At 32.4% G+C, this 26,799-nt stretch overlaps 3 protein-coding genes across 4 annotated transcripts in view; 2 read left to right on the top strand and 1 right to left on the bottom strand.

The window, feature by feature from the left end:
• LOC114334799 (sushi, von Willebrand factor type A, EGF and pentraxin domain-containing protein 1-like) overlaps window positions 1-16,001 on the top strand; it is a 204,172-nt gene extending 188,171 nt beyond the window's left edge. For both annotated transcript variants that reach the window (XM_028284892.2, XM_028284891.2), the window contains exon 31: window positions 15,735-16,001. In XM_028284892.2, the coding sequence (XP_028140693.1) occupies window positions 15,735-15,898 (164 nt within the window). In that variant the 3' untranslated portion in view covers window positions 15,899-16,001. The remainder of the gene's footprint in view (window positions 1-15,734) is intronic.
• LOC114342278 (nitrilase and fragile histidine triad fusion protein NitFhit) overlaps window positions 1-26,799 on the top strand; it is a 368,011-nt gene that overhangs the window by 37,017 nt on the left and 304,195 nt on the right. The window lies entirely within an intron of this gene.
• Window positions 21,020-26,799, bottom strand: part of LOC114334796 (NADH dehydrogenase [ubiquinone] 1 alpha subcomplex subunit 10, mitochondrial) — a 49,714-nt gene continuing 43,934 nt past the window's right edge. The window contains exon 8 of the mRNA XM_028284890.2: window positions 21,020-21,099. Coding sequence (XP_028140691.1) covers window positions 21,090-21,099 — 10 coding nt within the window. The 3' untranslated portion in view covers window positions 21,020-21,089. The remainder of the gene's footprint in view (window positions 21,100-26,799) is intronic.

Here is a 26,799-nt window from a genome sequence, read left to right as displayed (position 1 = left end):
ATAATAAAACAGTTGGTAAAGAATCATTATCTCGTTGACTTTTTCTTGTTTATCGTTGATAATTCTGCCGTTTGAACCTTCTGATAATCCATATATTTTCTCTATCTGCTCTTAAAGTGTGTTTATTATATTATTTTCTTTTTCATTTAATTTACACCGATCCAGACTAGTATAGCTCCATATAACAGTTCTAGTTCTGCAGTAACGAATCAATACTTTTATTTAGCACATTAATTTTTGTTTTTTTTTTTGTCTTCGGGTCTTGCAGTGTTTCTCGCAATTTTTAATTATCCATTTATTACTCTACTTATCTTATTTTTTGAATATACGACTTGAATAAATTAATGTTTTGCCAGTCGTTATTGTTTAGTAGACCGGAATATTGAGATATTAATTCTTTACATTACATATTTGTCTTTCGGTGATTTTCTATTATTAATATGAAGCTGGAAGTGTTAGGTTACACTGGTTTTTGATATTTGGTCCAGAGTTCCCTCTCAATTCTTTTGTCGGATTTCTCTTTAATATTATCGCAGCTGCGTGTACTGGTACTAGGTTCTGAGTGCTCAGGTGACCTTTGAAGGACTCCCAATTACTCTATTTCGTCCACTTCTTCTGAGGTGGGTTCAGAAGTGGATATCAACTTCTGTTCCATATCTATTTATATGCCATCTAATGATTTTACTTTAAATTTAGCTGCTTGATCTTCTTCATGAGTAATAAAATTTTTGTTATTTTTGCTATTTAGCAAACAGCATTAGAAAGTCTGTAAGCTTTTTTTATGAACTGCTGAAGTGCGTCCTATAAAAGTAGACATATTTTCATGAAAAACATGTTTTCATGAAAATTCCTTAATTTTATTCAATATGTTCAATACAGCGATTTTAACGGTTTTACAAATTTTTTATGTCGATGCCGTGCGCATAATACGATTCTGGAAGCTCTGAAAAATAGTTATTTTTTTCTTCAATTATCTCAGCTGATTTTTTTCGAACACTTAATAATCGGAGGGGGCCAAGTCAGGAGAGTAAGCCGTATGAGAAAGTAATTCGAACCCCAACACGAATTTCTGCTACTGTCACAACGCTCTTGTGAGTCGATGTATTGTCTTAGGTTTTGAGAACACTTTAAAGAACACTTTTTTCTTCTGCTTATGGAGTCGTTTTTCATTCATCACATACTGGAACTCACCACATAAATTTTGAAGACCCTGACATCAAAACTGTATTAAATTATATGTGATCTAAGTAAGTTATAGAAAAAGTCAGAATAGATAGAGTAGAACACTTATAAAAAAATTGTAACAAGCAATTGGACATCGTAAGTTCTAATTTTTCACCCAAAGTGACCGGAAGTTGAACCGGCAGTCGATATTTGAACTCTTCGTGTAACTTTTTGTCAGTTGATATGACGGATGAATTTTGTTCACCGACAGACATGGACGAACAGACAGGCATGAAACCGGAAGTATGTATTTGTTCTGGTCTTTCTTAGTCGCGTTGAATAATAGTTTGTACTATTTCGACGAATTTAAAACAGTACTTTCGGTTGCAACTCTGGAACAGGCAGTCCGAGGTCAAACTTCTCACATGTAATATCATATTTTGGTTATAGGCTTTCATTTGACACCTTATTTGTCATTCTTTCTGTCCTACTAACAGAGGAGTTGTGTTTATTGACGCACAGACATGGATAATTCTAGGTTTTCACATTTAATGATAAAAACAATAATTATATAATTCAGTTAACCTGACTATGTCATTGTGATAATGACTTCTTATCTAAAAGTGACAACGGCAATTATTCCATTCACTCACGGTAAAATATCGCAAAACCTCCAGATTTTAAAGAACCGCTTGGATTGACATGAAATTTGGCACACACGTAGCTAAAATGCCAAAGAAAAAAGTGAGATTATGCCGATATGCTCTCTTGTCCTGGATGTGAATTTCACCCCTTCTTGGGGGTGAAAAAACATACGTTCAAAATAAGTCCGGGAGTGGATAAACTAACTAATTCTAATTCTAAGCAAATTTTGTTCTATAAAAGTTTTAAACGGCTGAAAATGTTATAAGAATTTTTTGCTCTACATTGTGCTTTCTATCTATACCTTTAAGGAACGCACTATTTTCGGGGACACCCTGTATATGATCTGTAAGTTGCATTGGTTAAAAATGCTTATTTTTGAAAGGGGGTTTGTTGAAAGGGCTCGAACGAATCACTAGTCACGAGTATGTATATGCAAATTTTAAATAGCCATATCTTAACCAATTTTTGTCTTCCAGAAAATCAAAAAATCCCAAATATTTAAAAAAGCAAAACCTACATTTTTTACTCTTTAAGATATTTGGTATCACTAATAATTTTTAAGTTATTTTGAAAAAAGTCTTTTTTTTTAAATTAAAGATTTAAAATTTACTTTAAAACCAAATTTTTTCACAAATAAGCACTTTGAACTGATGAAACTTACAAACACAAACAATACATAAAGTTACTTGTGAAGTGGTAACGATTAATTCCATTTGGGCTGTTAATTAGAGGGAGATTTTTACGATATTTTTAACCAAAAAAAAAAAAAAAAAGAAACAACTGTATTTTGAGCGTAACTTGCTTACTCTTGCTGCTAGAATCTTTTTAAAAAAATAAAAATAAACGTTTTCTTAAACACTTCAAAAAAGTTGTAATAAGTTTTCCTAGAAGTGTTTAATTTTTTTTATTTCACGTTAAAATATTCGATTTGGAATTTGACAAATCTTTTTAAAAAAATAAAAATAAACGTTTTCTTAAACACTTCAAAAAAGTTGTAATAAGTTTTCCTAGAAAAGTGTTTAATTTTTTTTATTTCACGTTAAAATATTCGATTTGGAATTTGACATATAAGAGGTTATTTTTAATTATAGTCTGTTTTTAAACTAAGAGTAATTCAAATTTCCCGCGCCGTAAACCTTGTTTGTAATTGGTACAACCTCAGGCAATTTTACTCATATCAAATTTTGACAATAATGACATTTATAAAATTTTAACACTATTGGCATTTCATAGGTTAGTTTATTTATTTTATCAGCGATTTTTGTATTTTCTGCGTTATTCCTTTTAGTTTTAGATTTTTAGTCAATATTACCGTCAAAGGCCGATATGATCAACCAAAAAAGAAGATGTATCTGAAGATATTTCTAGTGACTTTCTTGGGTGTGAATCTGTCTTTTTAGTTTACCTACTCCTCTTGGTTTTAAAACAAAGCTTAGCAATAACTCTGCTTCTACTGGGTCTACAGACCTGACACATATACCATTTTTACACTTTTCTATAAGCTATATTTGCTATTTGCTAATTTTTTTTCAATAAAGTAGGTACCTACTTTTTGAGTTATTTGCGAAAAACCGTCTAAAAACGTGTTTTTTTTTTGTTGAAAAATGAACATATTCACTCGCAAATATCTCTAAAATTATTGACTTAGTGAAAAAACTCTATAAAATAGAAGTTGTTTAGAATTAGTCAGTTTATCCAATTCCGGACTTATTTGAACGTATTTGTTTTCATCCCCGATAACGTACGAAACTCACCTCCAGATCAAAAGCACATATCGGCACAATATCACTTTTTTTCTTTAACATATTAGCTATGCGTGTCCCAAATTTTATGTCAAACCAAGCGTTTCTTCAAAATTCTGAACAAAAACCGTAAGTAAATTAAACGAAAATGTAAAAGGTACATTCCGTGTCAAATCCATAGAGTTAAATATTAGCATAGAGAGAGTGTCATTCAGAGCGAAGTGACGACACCATCTTTTTTATTTGGATTAGTGCTGTTTCACTCTTACGCATAGTAAAGCTGCTACAGTTGTCCTCCTCTTCCGTGCCTATATTCACACTGGATGTCATCATAGATTTTCGATACAATGTGTTAGAAAGAGATGCAGCAAACCAGTCCATGAGATCTTGTCGTCAGGAAGCGCGGAAGGCAGGCTCCCTCTATGTTAATATATACCTCTATGGTCAAATCACTTAGGCGAAAAAATTTGGATCTCCGATTTGTCTGAAAATTGGTATATAGCTTCTGCGGGACGTAAAAAGAAGATATTTAAGGTCTTCTTCTTCTTTTTTCTCAAAATGTTATTTTATGCGATTTTACAGTGATTTGGTGTTTATTTAAACAAATTTGCATTTTCTGTCGTAAAGTATCAATGAAAAACATAATATTTTAATAGAAATGACTCAAAAATGTCATTATATGGCATTATAACAAGTTATTTTGAATCAAAACAAGTTTTTGATCAAATTATATAGTGTAAAAAACGTTAATATACCGTTTTTTACATTTTCCTCCATTCCCAAAATACATCATCATCGATTTGGCTAAAAATTTGCCCGCAGATAGCTAAAAGATAGGACTTTAAGTGGTTAGAAGGATTTGAAATATATTATAATACCAAAAAAGTTACATGCAGTAATATCATACTCAAAAGTATATATTAGTCCAGTCGGGATAGCATTTGACCTTGAATGCCAAGCTGCACAAAAATTTATTTTTCTGATCTTTAGGGGAGTCAATAGTAGCCTAAATTTAAAATCGCGAATGAATTCCTCCGTTACGTTAGCGGCCATCTTGATTTTAAAGGAGAACCTGTTTTGCTCAATATCTCCGCCATTTTTAACTTTTCGACAAAAATGGAAGGAACTGAAATTGTTCCAAATAAATCGTATTTACAATTATTACAATTTCTTTTTAACAATTTTTGTCGTGAGGTCGATATTTTCGAGTTAATTTTACTTACAGTAGACGCCTATATTTTTGACTATAATATTGCATGTAACTTTTTGGGTATTGTAATATAATTCAAATCCTTATGACCACTTAAAGTCCTATGTTTTGTCTATCTGTGGGCAAATTTTCAGCCAAATCGATTATGATGCATTTTGGGAATGGAGAAAAATGTAAAAAAAACGGTATTTTAACGTTTTCTATACTATAAAATTTGATCAAAAGCTTGTTTTGAATCAAAGTAACTTGTTATAATGCCATATAATGACATTTTTGAGTCCCTTCTATTAAAATATTATGTTTTCCATTGATACTTTACGAGAGAAAATGGAAATTTGTATAAATAAACACCAAATCACTGTAAAATCGAATAAAATAACATTTTGAGAAAAAAGAAGAAGAAGATTTTTTGACCTTAAATATCTTATTTTTACGTCCCGCAGAAGCTATATACCAATTTTCAGACAAATCAGAGGTCCAAATTTTTTTTTGCTCCAAAATTGAGTGATTTGAAATGGAATGACCCAAAATTAATTTTTCAAACAAATATTTTAAGTCGTTATGAGAAAATTATAATTTAGCAGATGAAATAAAATAAACACAATTCAACTCGTAAAATATTTGGACCCTTACCAGCCGAACTAGCCGAACAGGTAAAGAACCCACCTTTTATATGGTTTATAATATACCTTTTCTACCTGGCCTCAAACGATTGATATTTTTAACTCGTGGCAACATCGATTGACGGCTAATACACCGCAAATACACATTTTTATGTGGTGGAAGTCAAAATGGCTGTGAAGTGTAAAAATTTTTGTATATAATTTAAATTTTTAAAATCAACATTTTAGAAAACTGAGAACGATACAGGGCATTAAAAAATGCGCTCAACAAACATACACGAATTAAAATTCGAAAATTATAGTATTTCTTAGTGATGCCAAATGACTGCAACATGAAAAGATGACATAATGATAGCGGGATGTATATATATATATATATATATATATATATATATATATATATATATATATATATATATCTTATTTATAGTATTTTTCCTTTAGTAGATGAGCCAAGGTTTAAAACAGCAGTTTTTGAATTTTGATCCGATCATTTGTTGCTTCGGAAATTGCACAATAAAACTAAAATTTCAAAAATAAAACATTTGCTATAACTTTTCCGAAAATGACCTTAAGACTTTCATGTTGCATGAAAAGTTGAGTCAAACAGTCCTTATAATGTACAAAAAAAATTTTAAGACGATTTGTCAATTAGTTTAAATTTTATTCAATTTGTTTATTCCAAAGATCTTTTTTTTGCAATGTTATTGTTCAGAAAATAATAATTATATAGCAATTTTGTGAAAACCACATGAAAGAAGGATAGTCATATTTTCAACGTATTTAAAAAATCATTAAAAAGTCATTTTTATCACTTCCAAAACATTTTAAAAAAGCAGAGTTATTTTTGGCTTATAAACAATTTAAATAACTTTGTTAATATTGAATATAGGCTAAAACTACAATGTGATTTGAAAAGCTGGTATTTTTACACAAATTTTCAGAAAAAACTTTTTGCCTAAGTGAAAACTCCTTTATAACTTATGGGTATGAAAAACAGGTTATAACCTATTCTTAGTCCTATAGGATATACGTGTAAAATTTTATAAAAATCGGTCAAGCCGTTTCGGAGTAGTATGGTAACTAACACTGTTACAGGAGAATTTTATGTATATAGAAGTAACTGTGAATAGTAAAAGGGGCTAACTTTGACCCTAATTAACCTAGGCAAAATTTTTTTTTGAAAATTCGTGTAGAAATATCAGCTTTTGAAATTTCAAAGTAGATTTACTCTACAGTCAATATTAACAAAGCTATTAAAATTGTTTATAAGCCAAAAATGACTCTACTTCAGTAAAATGTTTTCGGAGGAATAAAAACGACTTTTTAATGATTTTTTTTCAATACTTTGAGATTATAACTATTCTTCTTTCATGTGGTTTCCACAGAATTGCTATATCATTATTATTTTCTGAACAATAACATTGCCAAAAAAAGCTCTTTGGGATAAACAAATTGAATAAAATTTAAACTGACTGACGAATCGTCCTAAAATTTTTTGTGCATTATATGGACTGTTTGAGTCAACTTTTCATGCAAAATGAAAGTCTTAAGGGCATTTTCGCAAAAGTTATAGCAATTTTTTTATTTTCGAAATTTTAGTTTTATTTTGCAATTTTCGAAGCAACAAATGATCGTAACAAAATTCAAAAGGTGTAATTTTAAACCTTGTATCATCTACTAAAAGAAGAATATTATAGATAAGATATTTGATTACCCTATTTTTACCTGTAGCGATTTAAACGAAAGAATTGCCATTTTTACCCTTATTTGTTAATAACTAAATTTCTCGTCCGAACTGTGACGGGCATTTTTGTATTTATAATGTGTTAATAGGTATATAGTATTAAAAAACCCATTTGCAACCTGGCTGCTCAAGTGTCCCGACAAAAACTTTATTTCTCTGGACTATTAAGGTACTTACGTAGTATCATACGATAACTCTTCTCATGGTTGCATGAAATAAATTTAAAATTTAATTGAAAAAGAATGAATGAATAGTCTTTTTAGAGACAAATTCAACGAGTTTAATTATACTTCTACGTGGTGGTCCGATAAGTACTTAGCCTCGCAGCCCGATGGCGCCACTGTCGCAAGAGAAATCTACCATCGTGTAATACACTCTTGTAGACGGCCTATGTCAAAATATACGCTGTGAGCTCGTACGTAGAGAGGATATTTAAAAATTCGCGAGCGCCAGTAGTGACAAGTCTGTAAACGTTTACTGGAAATTTGACATAAATGTCAAAGTGATTAATTTAAAATTATAATTAAGAACATTAATTATAAAAAATATTAGTTGGTCAAAGCTGTGGTATATATTTTTACCTTAAATATACTTACGTTTTAAATACTGAATTTAAGTTTTTTTAATGTTCCGTAATATGTAATTATAAATTAATCTTAGCGCCATCTACACGATAATTGTGAAAGTATCCGAAGTAAGAAATTCATATTTTATCAATAGAACGTCAAAATGATTAGCAAAATCTTAAAAAAATTGATTACAATTTAATTACTTTTTTGCGTTGTAAATATTAAGCGATAACAATTAAATAATAAATTTAAAAATTACCGGTGAAAGTTGCATTAGTAATCCGCTAGGAGCGACACCAGCGAATCTCAGAGCGTATAAGCCAAATTGGACTCGTATGCTTTTTCTCATGAGCATCTTTCAGTGCGTCACAGTTTTTCGATTTCTTTCTAACGCATTAAATTGTATGTGACAGACTATACAAATCAAAGAAAATACAATTTTATAAATGCAATAAACACAATTGATTTGTTTTTATGGCAAATTGCAAATAAAATGTGACAACTGTCAGATTTAACTAAAATGTCATGTCACTAAAATGTATATTATCACGGTTCTTAGACATTACTACGGTTGCCTAAATCGACTAACCAATGAACATTAAGGGTGAGATTACGTCACAAGAGTTTACTGTCATTTGAATCGTAATATGATTTTTTTCGAATCCTGAGAAAACCAAGTATTTTAGAAAAATTTAAACGCAGGATGCAAGATTACATTATTACCGAGGGCGGAAAGCCCTTTAGAATAAACAGGCAGATTCTATTGAATGAAATATTTGAAATTAAATATCACACTTATCTTTTATTTTCAGCCCTGTAACTTATTAAAATAAACATTATAGAAGTTTTCAGGGACTTTCAGCCCTCGGTAATAATGTAGTCTTTCATTCTGAGTTTAAATTTTTCAAAAATATTTATTAGTTTTCTCAGGATTCGAAAAAAATGAATACAATTAAAACACAATGAGATTTTTGACATGCGTCAAAGTTTTGCATTAACTCAATGTAAAATTCTGAACTGTTGAATTCCAGCTTCCCTAATAATTATTTTACATCAAAAGACATTAGAAACTATTTGAAGAGGATTGAAATCTGTATTGGAAATAACTGTTAAAATTGGTCTACGTAATTAAACATATTCCAAAATTTTGTAAAAATGTAATACATTTTAGTTTTCAGTCCAAACTTAGGCCACACACAATGCAATAATGTTCACATTTTTGAACTGTCAATATTTTTATTTTATCATCTATTGTTTAAAAACAATACAGTTGATAAGATACCCTCAGTTGCTGAGAAAGGATTAATAATAAAGATTTTTTTATTCAGTCAATGGTGTGAGCACTGTCAGCATAGTAACGTGTGGCCTTACTTTTACACTATTGTGGCAAATGTATCATATTTTTCAAAATTTTGGAATGCATTTAAATCGTAGAACAATTTCTACTTTTGATTTTAACACAGATTTTAATTCTCTACAAGTATTCTCTCATGACTTTTGAGAGTCTTTGTTTGAATTTCGAACGAGACAGTCGATATTACCAGTCTGCTTATCTATAGTTAAATATAAATACAAAAATAAAAATCCAGTTTTTGTGGTGAAACAAATTAAACGATTGTTAATGGGACCCAAAAAGCGAAAATGGATTCCGCTTCGATTCCGCAATCTAACGAACCTATGCAATGCGACGCAATGGGTACTAGTCAGCAGCCAGTGGCGTACGCTCCAAAATACCAAATGTGCACTGATCAACAATTACAAGGTAATATGCAAATTTCTCAACCATTAAACACATCTTACTCTCAACCCTTAAAGCAACCCCAATATACTAACCCACCTTCCACCTCATTAAATCAAACCGAATGGAAAACAGTCGAAAACTCCAACAAAAGACATCGAACTAGTCCAGACAAAAAAATTGTAAAGCAAACAAAAATAAACGATTACTGGCTGAACTCGCCGACTACCGCTTCTAACAGATTCGAGGCACTAAATAGCGAGTCAAAAGATGATGAAATAAATGACAATGAAAGCACAAGTGAAAAAGAGAAAATAACCAAACCGCCTCCAATATTTATTAAGGGGGTTAAACACATACCCCCACTTATCGAATTACTAAACCAAATTGCTGAAAATAATTACGAATTAAAAGTTCTTAGCTCCGATCAAGTTAAACTTCAGCCAAAATCTGCTGACTACTATAGTACAATAACAAAAGCCCTATCGGAAAAAAAGACAGAGTTTCATACTTATCAAATAAAAAACGAGCGCAGTTTCAGGGTTGTTCCTAAGAACATGCATTACTCGATGGACAAAAATCTTATAAAAAAGGAAATAGAAGAGAAAGGCCACACTGTTAGAAACATTTGGAACATCAAACACCCTAAAACTAAAGATCAGCTATCACTATTTTTCGTCGACCTGGAACCTTCTGATAATAATAGAAATATATATGACATTGAGTTCCTATTAAACCATAAGATTAAAATTGAACCACCGTACCAGAAAAGAGAGATACCACAATGTTCTAGATGTCAACGATACGGACATACCAAATCATACTGCTACCTTAGACCACGATGTGTAAAGTGCACAGGGGATCATGCAACAGAGCAATGCACTAATAAAGAAAGAAGTGCCAACGTTAAGTGTGTACTCTGCGAGGGAGACCACCCAGAAAACTACAAAGGTTGCAGGGTATACAAGGAGCTACAAACGAAAAAATTCCCAACGATTAAACCCAGGCCTAGCATGCCAATTAATCATGCACAACATGTCCAAGCAGGAGTTACCTACGCTCAAATCGTTAATAACTCACAACAAATTACGAATAGTAATACAAACCAAACAGAAGTAATTACTACCAATACTCCCGCCTCAAATGACATGGCTGAACTAAAGAATATGTTAAAAGTCCTGATGGAACAAATGGATACACTGTTAAACCTTCTCACCACCGTCGTCACTAAATTAACAAAATGATCAAATTTTTAAAAATAGCTATTTGGAATGCCAACGGGCTAACAAATCATGCTCAAGAGGTTAAAGCTTTTATACTAATACACAACATCGACATAATGTTAATATCTGAAACACACTTTACAAATAGAAGCTATCTGAGAATTCCCAACTATGCAATATATAACACCAAACATCCAGATGGCACTGCACATGGAGGAACGGCAATCATAATTAAGTCATCTATAAAACACCACGAGTTAAATAAGTTTAAAAGAGACTATATACAAGCAACAAGTATTAGCATAGAAGACTGGAACGGTCCTTTAACAGTAACTGCAATATATAGTCCACCACGACATACTATAGCCAAAAATCAATACCAAGAATTCTTCAACACACTTGGAAACAGGTTTCTAGCAGGCGGCGATTATAACGCAAAACACACTCACTGGGGATCCAGGCTAATAACCCCGAAAGGTAGGCAATTATACATGGCAATGGAAACCAACAACCTTAAATACATATCTACTGGCGAACCCACATACTGGCCCACAGACACAAACAAAATTCCAGATTTGGTTGATTTCTGTGTGACTAAAGGAATACCACTTGAATCCCAGACAGCACAATCTTGTTTCGATCTTTAATCCGACCACTCTCCTGTCTTGGTCATGATATCCACGAATATCCTCGAAACACAACCTCCACCATATTTAAGTAGTAAATATACCAATTGGATTAAATTCCGGGCTATCCTTGATGAGAGACTAGACCTAAACATCCCACTAAAATCGGATGGCGAAATTGACGAAGCAGTAAATCAATTAAATAGGATAATTCAGGAAGCTGGCTGGCAGTCAACACCTAAACAACCAAGAACAATCATACACAAAGATTTACCCAACGAAATAAAAGAAAAAATCGCAGAAAAAAGAAGACTAAGGAAAGTATGGCAAAGAACCCGTGCACCCCAGGATAAAAATAGATTAAACCAAGCTACAGCGCGACTAAAAACTTTGTTAAACAACAATAAAAACAACGACATAAAACGATATCTACAAAATCTATCTGCCACGGAAACCTCCGAATACTATGGAAGGCAACACGAAAGATTAACAGACCACAACTCTCTAATCCGCCTATCCGGGCCAGTAACGGACGATGGGCTAAAAGTAACAACGAAAAAGCTACAGTCTTTGCCAAATACCTGGAGGAAGTGTTCCAACTACATGCCCAAAACAACAACTCTGATGCAGAAGATAATATTCAATTGTATTTAGAATATCCATACCAACTAGAAGCACCGTTGGAGAAATTCACAGCCAAACAAGTTTTCAACAAAATCCAAACAGATATGAATCCGAAAAAGTCCCCAGGGTTCGACTTAATCACTGCAAGAATTTTAAAAGAACTTCCCAAGAAAGGCGTGCAATATTTGACAAAGATTTTTAACGCAATCTTAAGAACTGGTTACTATCCCCTTTTGTGGAAAGTGGCACAAATCATCTTAATACCCAAACCAGGCAAGCCTGTAGAAGAAGTTAAGTCCTATAGACCTATCAGTCTACTTTCAGTGATGTCAAAGGTTTTTGAAAAACTCTTACTAGACAGATTACAGCCAATCCTCGTGGAAAAGCAGCTAATACCCAACCACCAGTTTGGATTTAGACAACAACATGCTACCACCGAGCAAATTCATCGAGTCTGCAATTCCATAAACAAAGCCTTAGAAGAGAAGCAATACTGCTCGACAGCCTTTTTGGATGTCTCGCAGGCTTTTGATAAAGTCTGACACACTGGCTTGCTATACAAAATAAGAAAAGTCCTTCCTCTCAACTACTTTCTAATCCTCAAGTCCTATCTCTCCGACCGCAATTTCCTTGTAAAAGTTAAAGATCAGTGCACTAACTTATATCCAATCAACGCTGGAGTACCTCAGGGTAGTGTCCTTGGACCAGTTCTCTACCTACTCTACACAGCAGATCTTCCTACAAGCCAAAACATCATCACAGCCACATATGCAGATGACACAGCAATCATTGCAGCTCACTCAAACCCGTACATCGCCTCGCAACTGCTCCAGACAAATCTCGACAGTATAAATATCTGGTTACAAACATGGCGAATTAAAGTAAACGAAAGCAAGTCAGTACATATAACGTTCACTAATCGAAAAGATACGTGCCCAACCGTCTCAATAAATAATTAAGTACTACAACAAAAGGATGACGTAAAATACCTAGGTATGCACTTGGACCGCAGATTAACGTGGAAGAAACACATATTCACGAAAAGAAAACAGTTGGGTCTGAAACTCAATAAAATGTACTGGCTGATAGGAAAAAGGTCACAACTGAGTTTGTACAATAAAATTTTAGTATACAAGGCAGTGATTAAGCCAATATGGAGCTATGGTATCCAACTGTGGGGATCTGCGTCGAGATCCAATATCGACATCCTGGAGAGATTCCAATCGAAAACCTTGCGCATTATTACAAATGCACCGTGGTACATGCCCAATGAACACATCAATCGTGATCTCCAAATGAAGACTGTCAAAGAAGAAATTGCCAGTTACGCCCAAAAATACGACATCCGACTACAAAACCACCCCAACAGGCTAGCGAAGAACCTAATGAGACCCCAGGCAAACAGAAGGCTAAAGCGCCACACTCCAAGCGATCTACGAACAAGATTTTAAATTTTAAATTTTCAAAAATATTTTATTTATTATAGAGTTTTATTTATAGGGTTTTATTTATTAGTCACAAATAATTTTGTTAAGTACTAAAATTATGATTTTATAGGTTATTGTCACTGGACAGTCTCCTGCAAGTCTCTTTTAATTGTTAAACAATTTACTTATTGTAATCATATTACAGATTGTAAATAAATTGGATGTTAAAAAAAATGACTTTTGATGTAGAATAATTAGGGAAGCAGGAATTCAACAATTCAGAATTTTACATTGAGTTTCCTATGGCCGTTTTTACGATTCACCACCCGGTATAAGATAAAATGTGTACTATTTGTCTTATTATTTCATAATAACACAAATAATACACATATATACACAATAACACACATTCAATGATCGAAAATAATTTAAAAATATGGGAATGTAAACTCTTGTGACGTAAAGTCAAAAATATAAGTCTCCCCACCACTGTCGGACAAGACAACCGTAATAAAGTCTAATAACCGTGGTATATTATCCCGTTTACTTTTATTTTGACCGAGTGCATGTCTAAGCGGGCAAGTTTAGGGATTTAAGAAAAATGAAAAAAAAAAGAGTAATATCAGTCGGTGATTCGACACTTGTTTTTAGAAGGAAAATCCCGCAGCGATATCAAAAATCGCTTGAATTCTAAAAACGGCGACTCTTATATTTCGATGGAAACCGTCAAAAATTGGTTTATTAATTTTCAACGTGGTGGCACGTCGGTTTTTGACAACTCACTCCCAGGTGCCCGGGAAACGGCTGCCACTGAGGATAACGTGAAAGAAATTCGCAATCTCGTATTGGTATATAGGCCGCCCACTGAAGGTGTGTGAGATAGCGGAGACATCTCAAAAGTTCTCGTTGGCCATATCCTGCATGAAATTTTAGGCATAAAAAAGCTGTCGGCGCTATGGCCGCATTTTCTAACTCTGAACAATAAACGTAACCATGAGACCAAAGACCATTAAGCGTAGTCCAAATGACCAAATGAGTTTTTACGTTGTCTCATAACCGTCGACGAAATATGGTTCCACTGGTATACACCAGAGACTAAGGAACAGTCGATACAGTGGACATCACCCACGAACGTGCTCCTAGGAGGGCGAAGACAGTCCAATCGGCCGGAAAGGTGATAGCCACTTTTATTTCTGAGATTCACAAGGTGTAATCTACACACATCCAAACTTATAATGGAATCACCATGTATTTCAAAGTAATATTTATTTCTTTTGAAAAAACTTGTTATTGTTGCGAAGAATAAAGGTTTTTATTGAAAATAAACAAATCAATAAGACAATCAGATAGTACAGCTCGGTACGGTATAGGTTATTTGGTTGAGTTGCACGACTAGTACAAGCTGCTCTTGAAGGATGGAGCAACCTACCACAACAAAATGTTGATAATTTGATTAGAAGCGTGCCCACGCAAACTAAAGCTTGCATAAGGACTAGAGGTGATAACACTATAACTACCAAAAAAAAAACAAAAAAAAATAAATAAAAACAATTTAAACATTATTCGTTTTACATTGAAATTTTTTATGCTATTGACTTTAAAACAACTAATTTCAATTTGTTTGTTAAATACTTTATTGTTTTATTTAATTGTTATGTATCTATTATTAAATTGGTTTAAAATAAATATTGTTTGACTTCGTGTGTTCGTTTTTTTAAATTCGCACGAAATAATAAGAAATATCAGGTGATTCCATATAATTCTGGGTGTGTGTATATCCACTTCCTGGCAAAAGGGCAAAACGATCGCAGGGCTTTACTATACCGCATTATTGGCCCGATTCAGCGCCGAATTTCAAAAAGAACAGCCCCAATTGGGGAAGAAAAAATACTCTTCCACCATGACAACGGTCCGACTCACACCTCCGCCAAATTGGTCGAATTGGTCTACAAACTGCTGTTTCATCCAACGCATTCTCCAGATTTGGGCATGTAGGACTTATTTTTATTTCCAAACTTGAAAAATTCACTTGTCGGTCAGAAATTTAAGTCGAATAAAGAGTTCATCACCACCACGGAAGCCTACTTTACAGACCTCGAGAAAAGGTATTCTTCGGACGGGTTAAAGAAGGTGGAGAATCGTTGGGACAAGTGTATCGAGCTAAAAAGAAACTACGTTCAAAAATAAATCACTACTTTTCCAAAATTTTCGTTTTTCTCTTGAAGGCTAAGTACTTATCGGACCGTCCTATATAATTGGTTTATGAAATATTCGAGAAAATATGTCAAAATGGCTGTTTAACTAATTCAATTTTTTTACTGAGTATATCAATCTGTTTTTGTTGTTCTCATTTATATATAAACTATTTTTTACATTACATAAAATGTCTTTTATAGGAAAATCTTGTGGAAAACCTGAAATATCTGATGATACTGATATAAAAGGTAGATCATATTTGTTCGGGGATAAAGTAACAATAACGTGTCCAAGTGGTTCCACATACATACTGATCTGTAGCAAAACTGGATCCTGGGATGGCGAGAGAGACCAAACTTGTTAAGAACTCAATGTTTGTTAAATAGTGAAAACGCTTCAGCAAATTTTGCACTTCATGTACTTAATTTTGTATTATCTTAAAAAATTTAATAAAAATTACCAAATAATTTGTTTTTTATTAGGAGCCAGTAGAAATGCAATGGTATAGAAATTAAGTAGTGTTGCTTTATTACGTGACAAACAGGGTGGATAAAAAATACATATAGAGCAATTCTTTAACTACAACTTTCTGCATCTCCGGATCAAGATCAACTCGATGGATTTTGATCTTTCTTTTTTTAATTTGTAAGTAATTTCTACGTACATACATTACAAACGCAATTTGTTTATAAATTTAATAATTACTAAACAGTCTAATTGACAATTCTTGAAAAAATATTTCTTTTACAAAAATCTATTTTTTAATCCTATTATCATTAATGATCATAGAAAAAGTTAAAGTACACTTTAATAAATAAATTATTTTTATTAGATAATTATTTATTGAAGATAATTTATTTATAAAAGTATACCTTAACTTTTTCTATGATTAATAATGATTAAAAACATGGATTTTTGGGAAAAAATTATTTTTTCAAAAATTGTTTAAACAAATTAGACTGTTTATTAATTAATAAATGTCTAGACAAATTGCATATTTGTAATGTACAGAAGAATTATATACAAATTAAAAAAAGAAAGATCCAAATAATATATTCAGTAGATCTCGAGATATAGAAAATGATAGTAGTTTTAAGTTTTTAGTTTTTGAACTCGTGCATTTGTCGGCTTCCAGCTCCCCCTTCACTGACCACGACTAGCCACCAATTGAACTACATTTTTAAAAATTCGCGTAAAATACCAGCATTTTAAATATGTAAAATGTTTTTTTCTACGGACAATATTTTTAAATTATTTTAAATGTTTATAAACTACAAAATTTCAAAAATTTGGCATTAGGATTTTTGACTATATTAGATAATTTTTTATCTTTTTTTAGTACCTTTTGATAGTATCACTTTTGTACTTTCATTTGGTATACGCAGAATTGCCCTATCTTCATTATTTTCTGTCTTATGTTATTGCAAAATAAAGGTCTCTGGGATAAACAAATAGAACTTTTTAACTAATTATTGGATCCTAAATGGATATTAAATTTTGAGGGTTTGTTAAGTAACCCAATACCCAATTTTGGGTGAAACATTAAAGTTCTAAGGTAGTTTTAGTAAAAGTTATGAACAAATACAGATTTTCACTTATTTTGCAGTTTGCGTAGCAACAAATTAACTTTTTAACTTTCAAAAATCGGCATTTTGAAGGTTTTAAATGTTCTAAAAAATTAAATTTTGTAATTTTATGTCAACTATTTAGCTTTTGAATGGGGTTCAAAAAATCAAAAAAATCGCGATTTTTGCACTAAATTGTTAATAATTAAAAAACGGACGCGACCTCTAGGCAGCGAACAGGCAGGCTTTCTTCCTATATGTCTACAATAACTAAAAAAGTAGTCAGCTACCTGGATCTTTGAGTGTCCCGGACATGATCTATTTCTAGCTTATTTCCCTGGAGTATTTGTTGACTGCTACCCTATAGAAGTCCGGTAGTGGAAAAGTTAAACCATTTTCGTACGCTACAAAGCCACGATATTATTCTCCCTCTGCCTCTTTTTTTTCGTGCACCTTACACTTTGAAGTATGGTCCAAAGTTATATCGTTGTTAATTACGCATAATATGTCTCAGGTATTCCAATTTGTGACGTTTTATGGTTATGACTAGTTTGAGCTCTTTACCCATTTTGTGTAAAACTTATTCATTGGTGTAATAACTTTGTCTATTTAGGAAATCCTCAACATGCGTCTACAGCACCAGATTTCAAATGCTTCGAGATTCTTCAATGACTCCATGTTAATCTAGACTTATCCTTAATTTATTAATATTGAATGAGATATCAAAATACCTACGTACGTAAGATTGTTGGTGCGTAAAATATTAATCCTCATCTATCTTTTCTGCTTCGTAAGCGTGGCGTCATGAAAACTATAAAAATACTATAATGTTAAATGTTTAAAAAAAATCAGTGTAAAAGTCATAGCCAACTAGGTAGGATATTGTATGTTTTTATTAATACTTTACCCATCAACAATCTTAACTACGTAGGTATTTTGATAGTTCATTCAATATAATAAATTAATGATCATTCTAGATTAATATTATGAATGTTTGGGTTAAAGAATCGCGAATAACTCACAAATTAAAGCAGTAAAGCAGTGAACATAATAGAGTTTTTGATGTCAAATCACTACAAAATTATCCAGGGTGTGAATATTGCTACGAAATTAATAAAAAAAAAACGTAATTATCTTTTAAACCACCTCGTATACCATTAAAAAACCGTATATTCTAGGAAAGAAGACATCGAGAAGAATCCAAAAATGTAAAAATATAAAGGATAAAATATCCATTAAAAAAACAGTTTGTGTCACCCTGTCAATAAGGGTGGCCCTATACAGGGTGTTTCATAGGGAAACGGAAATACTTTAATTGTGAATAGAGGTCACCGAGGCGGTTTTAAGTATACTACATTTTTTGCCCTACCGACTTTTATAACCGAGTTACTGGGTGTTTTATCGATTTTGCCAATTTCTTTCCTAAGCCATAACTTTAGAACCACCCTATATATTTTTTTGATATGTGATACACATGTGTCTCATCCAAAACCCAAACGACCGACATACTAATCACAAAAAAAATCCAGGTCCGGATTGAGAAAAAATTATAAAGTAATTGTGACCTTAAAACAACACCCTGTATATTGAAATTCTGAAAATCTGTTTACATATTTGAAAAGAGTACAAAAAACGAAGTCTAATCGTTCGCTTCAATTTTTCGGCCAGACAATTATATGACTTTAATTTTGAAATTATATTGAATTTTTTAAGAACTCTGACATTAAAAAGCAGGTATCTTTTAATTATAAATTATTAAAGCCATTGAATAAATACTCATTTTAAAATTAATCAATACTTATTTACCACATTGGAACGAACCAATTATTAATCACAAGAAAAATCCAGGTCCGGATTAACAAAAAAACATAAAGTAATTGTGATCTTAAAACAACATCCTGTATATTGACATTTTCAAAATTTGTTTGCACATTTGAAAAGTCCACAAAAATCTGAGTTTATCGGTTTGGTTTAATATTATGTAAAGGAAATTTAATGACTTTAATTTTGAAATAAATATATTGATACTTTTAAGAACACTGAAATTAAAAAGCAGATTTTTAAAGCACTTTTTAACAATAAAATATTAAAGTTATTAAATAAATATCCATTTGAAAAATAATCAATACTTATTTACGACATTCTAACGACCCACTTACAAATCATAACAAAAATCCAGGTACGGATTAACAAAACAATATAAAGTAATTGTAAAAACAACACCCTCTATATTCAAATTTTCAAAATCCGTTTGCACATAGATATAAAAAGAGCACAAAAAACTAAGTTCGTTTTAATTTTTTGGCCAGACAATTTAATGAATTTAATTTTGAAATTATGTCGAAATTTTTAAGAACTCTGGGGACTCATAATAAAAATTTCGATATAATTTCAAAAGTAATGTCATTAAATTGTCTGCACAAAAAATTAAAGCGGGACATTAAACTTAGTTTTTCGTGCTCTGTTCAGGTGTGCAAACGTATTTTAAAAATTTCAATATACAGGGTGTTTTTTCAAGGTCACAATTACTTTATATTTTGTTGTTAATACGGACCTGGATTTTTCTTGTGATTAGTAAGTGAGTCCTTCTAACTCAGTAAATAATAACTGATTATTTTTTAAATTTGTATTTATTTATTAACTTGAATGATTTATTATTAAAAGTGCTTTAAAAACCTGCTTATTAATTTCAGGGTTCTTAAAAATTTGAATATATTTAATTTCAAATTTAAATAAATTTTTGCACAAAAAATCAAAGTGAACCGATAAACTCGGATTTTTGTGGTCTTGTCAAATGTGCAAACAAATTTTGAAAATGTCAATATACAGGGTGTTGTTTCAATGTCACAATCACTTTATGTTTTTTTGTTATTCCGGACCTGGATTTTATTGTGATTAATAATTGGGTCTTTCCAATGTGGTAAATAAGTATTGATTCATTTTAAAATGGGTATTTATTCAATAACTTTAATAATTTATAATTAAAAAAGTTAATAATACCTGCTTTTTAATGTTGAGTTCTTAAAAAATTCAATATAATTTCAAAATTAAAGTCAAAAAATTATCTGGCCGAAAAATACAAGCGAACCATTAGAGTTAGTTTTTTGTGCTCTTTTCAAATATGCAAACAAATTTTCAAAATTTCAATATACAGGGTGTTGTTTCAAGGTCACAATTACTTTATAATTTTTTGTTAATCCGGACCTGGATTTTTCTTCTGATTAGTATGGCGGTCGTTTGGGTTTTGAATGAGACATATGTGTACCAAATATTAAAAAATATACAGGGTGGTTCTAAAGTTATGGCTTAGGAAAGAAATGAGCAAAATCGATAAAACACCATGTAACTCGGATATAAAAGTCGGTAGGGCAAAAAATTTAGTATACCTAGAACGGCCTCGGTGACCTCTATTCACCATTAAAGTATTTCCGTTTCCCAACGACACACCCTGTATATGTGAAAATATTTGTAAAATTTGGTCCTATCTTCTATCTATGCCCCAAAGTTTATCTGAATAACTTTTTTTACTAACCTAACCTAACATTTTTCGTATCTCTTTCGACAAATGAGTAATTGGACTTCCTCGCACTAATGACCCACCCTGTATATTGAATAATAATGAGGACAGTTTACATCCTTGTCGCACATCTCTTTTATCTTTATGTCCTCTGTTAAATGATCCCTAACTATAACAGATTCTTTAATTCGAAAAGTTTTGCTTGCCATTCCATCGTCTCCCTATCTAGCGATTTGGAAATTATACGGTTAAAGTACTGCCGGACATTGATTTAGTAATGTGGCGGTATTACATTTTGATGAAACCACATCGTAATAGCTAGAACTTGTGGAATCATGTAAAAAATGGTCAAGCCTATTTTCAAATATGTAGAATGCTAAAATAAAATAATAAAAACTAAAACTACTTTTGTAAATAATTTTATTTTAAATTATCTATATTTTGTATATACAATGAATACAAGCAACATCTGTTTAGACGGTCCTAAAAGCAGAAAAAAAAACGAATATTAGTAATATACGAACTTTTTTATATAATACGAAAAATTTTAGGACCAATAAATTAACAGATGAAGTGCAGGTCTTCATGTTTTATGACTTTCTTAAATAGTTTCACCACAAACTTCCAATTATAACCAGAGAACAACGAACACGTGAACATGTGTTCGTTGTTCTCTGTTATAACCGTCAAACTTTGACGGTCAAAGATCCCAGTACGCTTCTCCTTCGTATAGACCTTGCAGCATTTATCGGTACGTAATGGGAGTCGTGATGGTTAGAATTGAGACGATATAATAGTTGTAAAAAAAAAAAAATAAAAGTCAAAGTCACAAAAATACTATATCTTGACCTGCACTATATCTCTTTTTACAAAAGTCCATTCCGAATTTCTTATATTATATTTATTCGCGGTGTGCAAAGTACTTGGAAGGGATACGAGAAACGATCGTGCGCAAATAGTGGAGAAATCTTGCAACTTTCTTGAAAAATTCATATTGTCAATTGAAATTGTTAAATTGACGTATATTTCATACCTACTGTCATTGAAGAAGAAAAATTATATGTTGCTCCACAATATTGATATGATATGCAATTATTATGTAAAAGTAAATTTAATTAATTGTATTTTGCTTGTAGTACTGCATTCTAATAAATTAATTTTATTTACTATATACAATTGTTTACCTTTTAATAACATAACCTCGATCTTACTTTTTCTTCTTATATTTTTTTTGGGCTATGGCCTTGACAATTATCCAGCAACCAGGACTAGTATAATTGGCCAATATAATTAGAAGTGCGAAAAATGTTGCCGAGCTATGAAACCAGGTGTCGCTTTTCCGAACTTGCACGGTCCCAATAGGTATATTCGCACTCTATAGAACTGTTCCTTTGTTTTCTTGTGTAGCACTTTAAAGCTAAGGACACATTATTAACACGTGTCGTGTTAACACGCATTAACACGTGTCATAGAAATATCTATAACGTTATTTTAAATAGATCTACACATATTATTGTGATGTGTCGTCAGAAACCGACAACACGCTTTAATACGTCTTAACGCGTGTTTTCAATATCTAACGTGGTTAGATTTTCGTCAGTGTTACAGTGTGTTAAAACATCAAGACAGCGCCGGGAGTTTGTTTACATATTTTATAAGTACATTTTATACGTTTAAATATGGAGGAACAATTAGCAGAACATGATATTCACCAAATTCGTGTCTACGTTCGTTTATTGGATGAACTCAGTACTCTCTGCATTCATATCGTAGCATAAGCAATGCCGCAGAAACAGCTAGCATTTCCTCTTCTTCATCTAACCAATCCATCTCTGCTTGTTGTAGGTGTTCCATTGTATTGTAACCACTATTTCACTAGTTTAAGAACATCAAAATGTCAGCATAACACACGTTTTGCAACAGAGATATGTGTCCGGCCTATCTGATATGTCGCATTCTGACGTGCCGTGTTGACACGTGTTAACACGACACGTGTTAATAATGTGTCCTTAGCTTAAAGGTACATACAGATATGCGCACCGAAGACGTCGCGCCGTGTGTGCGGTACGAGTTCGTGGCTGGTTCATTAGATTAGTACGCGTTAGTACGTGTTTTCAAGTGACACACAAACGGTGCGCACACGATCCAACTTCTGTCGGCGCCAAGAACGCACGGTGCGCATATCTATACATACCTTAAGAGTGCAGTCGAGTGTAGACTACACTGGCTAGTTTCAAACGAAAATAATGGAAGTAGCACTAAGCAAAGGAACGCTCTAGGGTAGTTAACCCCTTCGGTACGGTGATGCACCCGTGTGCATCATGCTTGACTGTCCGCTACGTACGGTGATGGACAAGGGTGCATCATGAGCTCGTTCGCCAGCGGATAAGCGCGCGAATCCGTATATAAGGTGCGACTTGCCGTATGACGATCCGGCGCGAAGAGGTTAACCTTTGAATTGCGGTAGCATGTCAGGTTATCCTGGTCAGGTTAGAAACAACAAAATAAAAAATTAAATCAAAATTTGTAGGTACTTTAGTTTTTAAAGTTTTTAAATATAATTTAAACTAAAAAGAAAAAGATATTTTATTGTAAACGAACACATCTGACAGCTAAACGAAATTAAGGAAAATTCACCGAAAACAATTCACCAAAAACATTTCACCGAAAGACAGTTTACCAAAAGGACATTTCACCGAAATTATATCAATAAATTTCTTCTTCTTCAGCCTTCGACTCGACTGCTTGCCCGAAATCCACTATCGCGTCGTTCGGGTCAACGGCAGTCTCGTGCGTGAAAGTATCACTTTCCGCACTAGTTAGGAAAATAACTATATCACAAATAACAGGAAACAAATGACACAATACATGGTGTTTGGTAAAGAATGGGCCATAGCTTAACCTTAGATTCCTGAGCTTACAATAGGTCGATTTAAGCTAACTTACCTTAGTACGAAAGTTGATAATAACCGAAATACGAGGTGTCAAAGTTAAACTTTTATTTTATTTGTTCTTGAATATTTCCTGACAAGCATGGGATAATAATACGAAATTTGGTAAGCGTGGGTTTTTGGGATGAGAAATCTAAATTCGTTACCAAAAATGATGTATTACCCAGAGGGCGCCACATAGGTCTTTCAGCGCTCATTTAATACGTTCAATTTTTTTTATCCCCCACTCTACATACTTTATGTATCAAAACTTTTATTCCCTTATGAGGATCGGTACGTATTTTCGGCTGCAATGCTATTCAAATGGGGATTCATTTTTTTCGAATCCTGAGAAAACTAATAAATATTTTTCAAAAATTTAAACGCAGAATGAAAGATTACGTTATTAGCGAGGGCCGAAAGTCCCTGAGAACTTCTATAATGTTTATTATAATAAGTTACAGAGGTGAAAAACTAAGAGAAAATGTAGTGTGATTTTTAATTTCAACTATCTCATTTGAAAGAAACTTCTTATATATTCTAAGGGACTTTCGGCCCTCGATAATAATTTAGTCTTTCATTTTGTGTCTAAATTTTTAAAAAATATTTATTAGTTTTTTCAGGATTCGAAAAAAATGTACACCATGTCCGTGGAAATCGAACATTTGCTATCTTTGTCATACAACGCACTCATTCGAATATAATGTTATGACAAGACTCAAGACAGTGACAAGTAGAGATGTGTCCGACCCGCTATTTTGATATAGCAATTCATTCTGCTACTGCTTTTTAACGCTTTTACGATGATAATAAAATCAATCAAAGAGTTGTTTATTAAATAGTATTGATAATGTATTTGAAAAATAATAATTGATTTAAGGCGTACAATTAATAAAAAGTTATTTATTGTTTATATATTATTTATGGAAAATCCAAGTATTTCCAAGTATTTGTATAAGAGTTTGTCCCGATAACCATAAATAGGTGCGAGTTTAGCTATAAAGTAAAGTGCCCATGGTGGCATAAAATGTAGTAAATGCTAATGCTTCAAGTACGTACTACATTTTTGAAGATTTCACTAAACTTAAAAAGCATTTGCTTTTCTCCGTAGTATTTGCTACTATTTACCAGCCTACATAGAAGAATGTACTACGCTTTTGAAGTATGTGCTTGTTTAGTAGTATTTTGCTTCAGTTTAAGTGAAGTTGGTGGGTGGACGTCTTCGGCGTAGGTATTGTTTTGTTACAATATGACAGCATTTATGAATGTGTGTCATAGAAAAATTTACAAACTAAGAAGAAGATTCTTAATTTTTGGGTCATTCTTTTATCAAATAAAATTTAATAATTGTGAAGAAGATTAACAAATAACAATTTTTCATTTTTATCCTCGCGTAACTCTTTTGTCGCTTCGGCTCTGAGTCACTCATTTTTACTCATGTACAATTCTAATAATTTGGCACGTAAAAATGTGAATTCACAAATCACAAGCACATGGAAAACTAATTCCATCACGATTGGTGTAATGCAGACACGGCTGGCGCTACGCTTTTTAGTAGATACTTCTGGTCAGTAGTAGGTACTTCTGTTGTGTAGTAAGTTCTTCTCAACAAACGCACCTACTTTTATGTAAAAGAAAATGCTACAAAGTAGTGACTATTTGCTGAAGCAATAGCATCTACTACGTTTTATGCATTCCGCCCATTTTATTGAGTGAATTAATAAATGTCGGCTTTTTTAATAAAGATGATTTTAAGATTTTATAATTAAAGGCTTCGCTTTTTACGGAGAGTTTTAACGCTTTTTTTCTCGAAGAAAAATAATAAAATGATATTTTCGGCTCCTTTTCCTAAGTGACTTCTCTATTGAGGTTGACGGTCAATATGGCGAATTTCTCTCTAATCAGGGCTTGATGAATTAAGTCATTTCCTGTTGTGTGGGTCCAATCTCTGATGTTTCGGAGCCAAGATTTTTTCTTTCTTCTTTAACCCCTTTTACCTTCGATGTTGCCATTTAATATTAGCTGGAGCTGCTCAAATTCCCTATGGCGCATTATGTGTTCTAGATATGACGTCTATCTAATTTTGATAGTATTGACCAGATGAGGACGTGTGTTTATTATTCTCAGTAATTTTTCATTCGTGGTTCTGCTGGCCCAGTGGTTCATCCACATTTCGAATAAATTCAATTTGTTAACGTCATACTGTTTTAATGTTCAGGTCTCGCAACCACATAGTAATAGAGACCACACATTCACACATAACACTTTAGTGTTCTCAATCTTATTGTGACTGATAGCTTGGGGTTACAGAGCATTTTACGCATGTTCATGAAACCAGACCTTGCTATTTCAATGCGTCTTATGATTTCTTTTCAGTGGTCTAGTTGAGTATTTAGCTCTCTGCACAGGTATATGAAGCTTTGGGAACTCTGAAGAATGACCTTAACAGCCTGTGACTTTCTTCTGATAATATGTTCATCCATATCTTAAGTTTGTCTTCTGTTTCCGCTAATAAACTTTTTTTCTTTTTCGACTATTTGTATAGTATATAAATAATGGTAACCACTGAATACATAATTAGTGAAAAAATAATCCTATCATTTATACAAGTAAAGGTTATCCAAGAACATTCAAAAACTGAACGAAACCGAAATAGCCATCTCTACCTTTCTAATGACAATGTCACTGTCAACCTAATGTTTACATCTGCAGTTTCCATACCAGTGAGAATTTTACTACACGTAATTTGCCGTGTAAAGACAGAAAAATTAGGGATAGCCGTAAAATATTTGTGAATTATGTACCCATAGCCTTAATATTTTTACTTAAAAAAGGTATACTACTGTAATCTCGCTAAACTCGACTGTTTTCGAGATAAACGCATTTTAAATCTGCGATACAACGTAATTTTTTGCATAATATCATTGTAGTTACACCCGAAAAATAAACTTGAAACCATAATAATTGTGTCAGTTCTCATATTTATGTCATTGCATCGCAAATTCCATTTGAAGAAATTTGCGATACATTTTTGGAAATTTTTGTGGTTTTAAGTTATTTCTCGGGTGTAACGACAATGATATTATGCCAAAAATGATGTTTCCTCGCAGAGTTAAAATGCGTTTATCTCAAAAACGGTTGAGTTTAGCGAGATGAATGTAGTATACCTTTTTTCAGTAAAAATATTAAGAGAATAAAAGTTTTTATTCAAAAAGTTTGTAAAATGGGTAATAAAAAAAACTGAACATATTAA

Source organism: Diabrotica virgifera, chromosome 6, assembly GCF_917563875.1.
Source record: "Diabrotica virgifera virgifera chromosome 6, PGI_DIABVI_V3a".
NCBI lineage: Eukaryota > Metazoa > Arthropoda > Insecta > Coleoptera > Chrysomelidae > Diabrotica > Diabrotica virgifera.
The sequence above is the reverse complement of the archived record's forward strand: the minus strand, read 5'-3'. Positions and strand labels throughout refer to the sequence as shown.